Source organism: Tachysurus fulvidraco, chromosome 9, assembly GCF_022655615.1.
Source record: "Tachysurus fulvidraco isolate hzauxx_2018 chromosome 9, HZAU_PFXX_2.0, whole genome shotgun sequence".
NCBI classification, from domain to species: domain Eukaryota; kingdom Metazoa; phylum Chordata; class Actinopteri; order Siluriformes; family Bagridae; genus Tachysurus; species Tachysurus fulvidraco.
In genome coordinates, this window is record NC_062526.1 from 29,400,940 (window position 1) to 29,408,439 (window position 7,500).

The 7,500-nt window shown below is 45.1% G+C and overlaps 1 protein-coding gene across 1 annotated transcript in view; it reads right to left on the reverse strand.

Moving 5' to 3' along the window:
- The window catches only part of frk (fyn-related Src family tyrosine kinase), a 7,078-nt gene extending 4,832 nt beyond the window's left edge, over window positions 1–2,246 (reverse strand). The window contains exons 1-2 of the mRNA XM_027175154.2: window positions 1,573–2,246; window positions 395–516 (exon numbers count right to left, since the gene is read on the reverse strand). Of these exons, the coding sequence (XP_027030955.1) occupies window positions 395–516; window positions 1,573–1,937 (487 nt within the window). The 5' untranslated portion in view covers window positions 1,938–2,246. The remainder of the gene's footprint in view (window positions 1–394; window positions 517–1,572) is intronic.
- Between the last annotated feature and the right edge of the window lie 5,254 nt (window positions 2,247–7,500).

Here is a 7,500-nt window from a genome sequence, read left to right on the forward strand (position 1 = left end):
AAATATGTTGCTGTTATTGGGAAGAAAACATGAATTATTTACTATTTATGTCTCCAAACCTAAGCTGCACTAACTGCATGCACTCACCACAGGCACCACCCATCACCTACAGCATTTACAAACCACACATCACTGCTGATGAAGCATGATTCTGGAACTTATCGCAAGAACCTCATTTGTTTGATAGGATTTCATGAGAATGAGGAAGGTCTTGTGTTTCTACGTAGGGCTTAAGGTTTTAATTGAAGTCCATGGTTCTGGAAAAGGTTCCTGCCATGGAAGAGCCTAATGAATTGAATGAATTACAGACGTGCTGCAGAACCTGATTCTCACACCCCCTGGAGCCGTGTGTGTCTGTGTGTGTGTGTGTGTGTGTGTGTGTGTGTATATATACCTGACAGTGATAATTCCCCATGTTGACTCTCACAATCTCGGATGAGAAATGAACCTTGTTCATTTCCTTCAGCCTGAAGGAGCTTCTCTGCATCCAGACGCTTTGTATCAGGAAAATACCACCTACACACACACACAGACACACACACACACACACACACACACACACACACACACACACACACACACACACACACAGAAGATAAGATAATACAAACCCTGAAATCACACTTTACACACAATTGAAAACAATATCCCATAATGTACCGCAGCATGTAAAGAAGGTGTGTGTGTGTGTGTGTGTGTGTGTGTGTGTGTGTGTGTGTGTGTGTGTGTGTGTGTGTGGTACAGTGTGATTTATGACACACAGAGATAAAAACACACACAAATGTTTAACCGAGAGAAAAATTACTTCCTGATTTGGTGTAGATCATTTACACACTTCAGCCCTCAAAGACACACACACACACACACACACACACACACACACACACACACACAAACACACAAAATGAACTTTCAGTACTTCTTTTACTGCACATTAAACTAATTAAGAATTGGTCTTTGTTTAATTATTTATGAAAAGATCTGTGACACTTTGACACTCAGTAAAGTTTTATCTCATGAGTCCAATGGTGAGGGAACAAATACTTCTATAAGTTAATAACAGAAACTCTCCTCTGTGTCAGACTGGATTTATACTCCATTACACCCATAGTGATTTAACTCTGTCCTTAAAAACAGAACATTTCATCTGTGTATTATTAGGGTTAATAAACTGAGTTAATGAACTGTTGGAATAGAAACACCTTTCATTCTAGTTTCTAGGGAATGACTCAGTAGCTTCTGATTTGGACATTTCCCTGTGTTGAGCTAAACTCTACAAATCACTGTAATCAACACATTGTCTGTTAACAGAAACACGACTGGAGAATCAGACGAGTGTGATTTAAAGACCAGACCACATGGATCTGATCGCAGAGGCACTAACACACTAAATTAGCCATGTTATGAGCTTCAAGAGCGCAGATCAGAACCAAGGAATTATTTTACAGTCAGAGATTTTGGGCCGAAAATTGCACATTGTACATGAGTTTAAATAAATACAGCAATAAAACGGCATATAATTATTATTATTACTCTATCATTATTATTTATACACACACATATATATATTACCGCTCTGCGTGGAGGCTCTCGAGCGGTGCCACGTAGTTGGCCGGTATGTAGCCCTGTGTGTCGGTGGTAATTCCGGTCAGCGCTCGAGCGACCCACCAGTCCGGACTGGTCTGATCTACAACCTCGAGCTGATCCCCGGCACGGAAGCTCAGGTCCTCGGTGGTGCGCGCGGTGTAATCCCACAGTGCGGTATACACGCGCGCAGAAGGCGGAGAGGGTAAAGGGGGCAATGCGCGCGACACCGGATCCTCCGACTTAGCTGTGTGGTTGTCGCGGGGTTGAGCAGGTTTCTTCTGATAACATGGGCACACCGTGAGGCAGCACGTAACCATGCGCTGCCACACGTCCGACAGTTGGACCGACATGTTTACCCGAAATCACGGACCAATGCGATTATACACCAACAAAAGAAAATGATTATTAAACGGACTCGACCACGGAGAGCACGCGCTCCATTTTGTGTTTTTTTTCATACACTCTTTAACAGGTATTAATCCTAACTGAAAATTATCCGGTGAACCGCAAACCCTTTGAGCCACGCGTGGAATGAACGGAGTCCGAAGGCCGTGAAACGCACGAGATTGTAAGATTGTATTGTTTCCCGTTAAACTGGCAGAGTTTCCTCATGAGTCAGAGAGAAAAACAGGTGAAACTCTGAACTACAAAAACAGGCTGTACCTGTTGAGGTGATTAACACACACACACACACACACACACACACACACACACACACACACACACACACACACACACACACACACACACACACACACACAAACCCGCATGCGTCTCACAACATGGAATGTACGATTCACGTCACATCTGTCAGATGAGAGCTGTATGATTGTATAACGTTTATTCGACTTTATTTATACAACTTTTATTAACTATCCAAATTTATCCAAATGTATCCAAGGAGACTTTATATTCTTTATATATGAACAACTGAGGGTTAAGGGCCTTGCTCAGGGGCCCAGGAGTGGCAGCTTGGTTTCACAGGGATTCAAACTCACACCCTTCTGATCATGTTTGTGTGACACATGTGATGGGTTCAGACAGAAGATCCTGTTGGGGGTCAGGCAGGTTACAGGTTATGTACAGTCTTTGTACAACACAATATTAGCCCAGGACCTCAGTGTTTGTCTCCCAACTGGTGAACGTTAGGGAGGTCAAGACTTTCTCTATCTGAGATTCCAATATATCAATTTCACTATTACACTGTAATTAACTTTCATTTACATCTACAGAGAGACTTATTTATACAACTTAGTACTTGTGTTAGGGTTAACTATACAGCTACCACTTCGTTTGAGAGACAGAGAGAGACAGACAGAGAGAGGGGGGGGGGAGAGAGACAGACAGAGAGGGGGGGGCAGACAGAGAGAGAGAGACTTTTTGACCTTTTCAACACTTTATTTACACAAGTCACATATCATTAAAATTCATGGCAACTTAATAAATAAATAAATAAATAAATAAATAAATAAAGATGTAAGATGGTTTCTACATTGATTAACACATGGGTGATTAGTTGAACTCTGGTGAAAAGCATGAACAGTTTGTCTCTGTGAACAGAAAGGACAGTCGTGTGTGTGTGTGTGTGTGTGAACAGAAAGGACAGTCGTGTGTGTGTGTGTGTGTGTGTGTGAACAGAAAGGACAGTTGTGTGTGTGTGTGTGTGTGTGTGTGTGTGAACAGAAAGGACAGTTGTGTGTGTGTGTGTGTGTGTGTGTGTGAACAGAAAGGACAGTCGTGTGTGTGTGTGTGTGTGTGTGTGAACAGAAAGGACAGTCATATGTGTGTGTGTGTGTGTGTGTGTGAACAGAAAGGACAGTCGTGTGTGTGTGTGAACAGAAAGGACAGTCGTGTGTGTGTGTGTGTGTGTGTGTGTGAACAGAAAGGACAGTCGTGTGTGTGTGTGTGTGTGTGTGTGAACAGAAAGGACAGTTGTGTGTGTGTGTGTGTGTGTGTGAACAGAAAGGACAGTTGTGTGTGTGTGTGTGTGTGTGTGTGTGAACAGAAAGGACAGTCGTGTGTGTGTGTGTGTGTGTGTGAACAGAAAGGACAGTCATATGTGTGTGTGTGTGTGTGTGTGTGAACAGAAAGGACAGTCGTGTGTGTGTGTGAACAGAAAGGACAGTCGTGTGTGTGTGTGTGTGTGTGTGTGTGAACAGAAAGGACAGTCGGTGGTGTGGTGTGTGTGTGTGTGAACAGAAAGGACAGTCGTGTGTGTGTGGGTGTGTGTGTGTGAACAGAAAAGGACAGTCGTGTGTGTGTGTGTGTGTGTGTGAACAGAAAGGACAGTCGTGTGTTTGTGTGTGTGTGTGTGAACAGAAAGGACAGTCGTGTGTTTGTGTGTGTGGTGTGTGTGTGTGTGTGAACAGAAAGGACAGTTGTGTGTTTGTGTGTGTGAACAGAAAGGACAGTTGTGTGTTTGTGTGTGTGAACAGAAAGGACAGTCGTGTGTTTGTGTGTGTGTGTGGTGTGTGTGTGTGTGTGAACAGAAAGGACAGTTGTGTGTGTGTGTGTGTGTGTGTGTGTGTGTGAACAGAAAGGACAGTCGTGTGTGTGTGTGTGTGTGTGTGTGTGTGTGTGAACAGAAAGGACAGTCGTGTGTGTGTGTGTGTGTGTGTGTGTGTGTGAACAGATTGGACATTTGTGTGTGTGTGTGTGTGTGTGAACAGAAAGGTCAGTCGTGTGTGTGTGTGTGTGTGTGTGTGTGTTTTAACAGAAAGTACTGTCGTGTGTGTGTGTGTGTGTGTGTGTGTGTGTGAACAGAAAGGACAGTCGTGTGTGTGTGTGTGTGTGTGTGTGTGAGAACAGAAAAGAAAGTTGTGTGTGTGTGTGTGTGTGTGTGTGTGTGTGATCAGATCCGACAGTTGTGTGTGTGTGTGTGTGTGTGTGTGTGTGTGTGTGTGTGAACAGAAAGGTCAGTCGTGTGTGTGTGTGTGTGTGTGTGTGAACAGAAAGGTCAGTCGTGTGTGTGTGTGTGTGTGTGTGTGTGAACAGAAAGGACAGTCGTGTGTGTGTGTGTGTGTGTGTGTGTGTGTGTGAGAACAGAAAGGACAGTTTTGTGTGTGTGTGTGTGTGTGTGTGTGTGTGTGTGTGTGTGTGTGAACAGAAAGGACAGTCGTGTGTGTGTGTGTGTGTGTGTGTGTGAACAGAAAGGACAGTCGTGTGTGTGTGTGTGTGAACAGAAAGGACAGTCGTGTGTGTGTGTGTGTGTGAACAGAAAGGACAGTCGTGTGTGTGTGTGTGTGTGTGTGTGAACAGAAAGGACAGTCGTGTGTGTGTGTGTGTGTGTGTGTGTGTGTGAACAGAAAGGATAGTCGTGTGTGTGTGTGTGTGAACAGAAAGGACAGTCGTGTGTGTGTGTGTGTGTGTGTGTGTGTGTGTGAACAGAAAGGACAGTCGTGTGTGTGTGTGTGTGTGTGTGTGTGAACAGAAAGGACAGTCGTGTGTGTGTGTGTGTGTGTGTGTGTGTGTGAACAGAAAGGACAGTCGTGTGTTTGTGTGTGTGTGTGGTGTGTGTGTGTGTGTGAACAGAAAGGACAGTCGTGTGTGTGTGTGTGTGTGTGTGAACAGAAAGGACAGTCATGTGTGTGTGTGTGTGTGTGTGTGTGTGTGTGTGTGTGTGTGTGTGTGTGAACAGAAAGGACAGTTGTGTGTGTGTATGTGTGTGTGTGTGTGAACAGAAAGGACAGTCGTGTGTGTGTGTGTGTGTGTGTGTGAACAGAAAGGACAGTCGTGTGTGTGTGTGTGAACAGAAAGGACAGTCGTGTGTGTGTGTGTGAACAGAAAGGACAGTTGTGTGTGTGTATGTGTGTGTGTGTGAACAGAAAGGACAGTTGTGTGTGTGTGTGTGTGTGTGTGTGTGTGTGTGAACAGAAAGGACAGTTGTGTGTGTGTGTGTGTGTGAACAGAAAGGACAGTCGTGTGTGTGTGTGTGTGTGTGTGTGTGTGTGTGTGTGTGTGAACAGAAAGGACAGTCGTGTGTGTGTGTGAACAGAAAGGACAGTTGTGTGTGTGTGTGTGTGTGTGAACAGAAAGGTCAGTCGTGTGTGTGTGTGTGTGTGTGTGTGTGAACAGAAAGGACAGTCGTGTGTGTGTGTGTGTGTGTGTGTGTGTGTGAACAGAAAGGACAGTCGTGTGTGTGTGTGTGTGTGTGTGTGTGTGTGAACAGAAAGGACAGTTGTGTGTGTGTGTGTGTGTGTGTGTGTGTGTGTGTGAACAGAAAGGTCAGTCGTGTGTGTGTGTGTGTGAACAGAAAGGTCAGTCGTGTGTGTGTGTGTGTGTGTGAACAGAAAGGACAGTCGTGTGTGTGTGTGTGTGTGTGTGTGTGTGAACAGAAAGGACAGTCGTGTGTGTGTGTGTGTGTGTGTGTGTGTGTGTGTGTGTGAACAGAAAGGACAGTCGTGTGTTTGTGTGTGAACAGAAAGGACAGTCGTGTGTTTGTGTGTGTGAACAGAAAGGACAGTCGTGTGTTTGTGTGTGTGTGTGTGAACAGAAAGGACAGTCGTGTGTTTGTGTGTGTGGTGTGTGTGTGTGTGTGAACAGAAAGGACAGTCGTGTGTGTGTGTGTGTGTGTGTGAACAGAAAGGACAGTCGTGTGTGTGTGTGTGTGTGTGTGTGAGAACAGAAAGGACAGTCGTGTGTGTGTGTGTGTGTGTGTGTGTGTGTGTGTGAACAGAAAGGACAGTCGTGTGTGTGTGTGAACAGAAAGGACAGTTGTGTGTGTGTGTGTGTGTGTGAACAGAAAGGACAGTCGTGTGTTTGTGTGTGTGTGTGTGTGTGTGTGTGAACAGAAAGGACAGTCGTGTGTGTGTGTGTGTGTGTGTGTGTGTGAACAGAAAGGACAGTCGTGTGTGTGTGTGTGTGTGAACAGAAAGGACAGTTGTGTGTGTGTGTGTGTGTGTGTGTGTGTGTGTGTGAACAGAAAGGTCAGTCGTGTGTGTGTGTGTGTGAACAGAAAGGTCAGTCGTGTGTGTGTGTGTGTGTGTGAACAGAAAGGACAGTCATGTGTGTGTGTGTGTGTGTGTGTGTGTGTGTGTGTGTGTGTGTGTGTGTGTGTGTGAACAGAAAAGACAGTCGTGTGTGTGTGTGTGTGTGTGTGTGTGTGTGTGTGTGTGTGTGTGTGAACAGAAAGAATCGCCTCATCACTAATAAAAGGAGGGACATTTGATAGCATGACTTTTTGGCAGGGGAACTGAGGGGGAACCAGAATCCACTCATTAATTACGATCCCTTTCTGGACCAGTTTAGTTTGTCAACATGGTGGAGAAACACAACGATAGCACTGTTCATGTGGGAGGCAGAGACAATGTTCTCATGCAGAGACAAGGTTCTCATGCAGAGACAATGTTCTCATGCAGAGACAATGTTCTCATGCAGAGACAATGTTCTCATGCAGAGACAATCTTCTCATGCAGAGACAATGTTCTCATGCAGATACAATCTTCTCATGCAGAGACAATGTTCTCATGCAGAGACAAGGTTCTCATGCAGAGACAAGGTTCTCATGCAGAGACAATGTTCTCATGCAGAGACAATGTTCTCATGCAGAGACAATCTTCTCATGCAGAGACAATGTTCTCATGCAGATACAATCTTCTCATGCAGAGACAATGTTCTCATGCAGAGACAATGTTCTCATGCAGAGACAAGGTTCTCATGCAGAGACAAGGTTCTCATGCAGAGACAATCTTCTCATGTCCCACCACATCTCCTATCGCTAGCACACACTCCTCTACACTCACCCCACACACCACCCTCACACCGTGCTGGGGAGTCAGACTCACATACAGCTTTGTGCTCGGAGACACCATGCTGCTCACACACACACACACACTAGAATACACACACACACACACACACACACACACACACACACACACACACACACACACACACACACACACACACACTAGA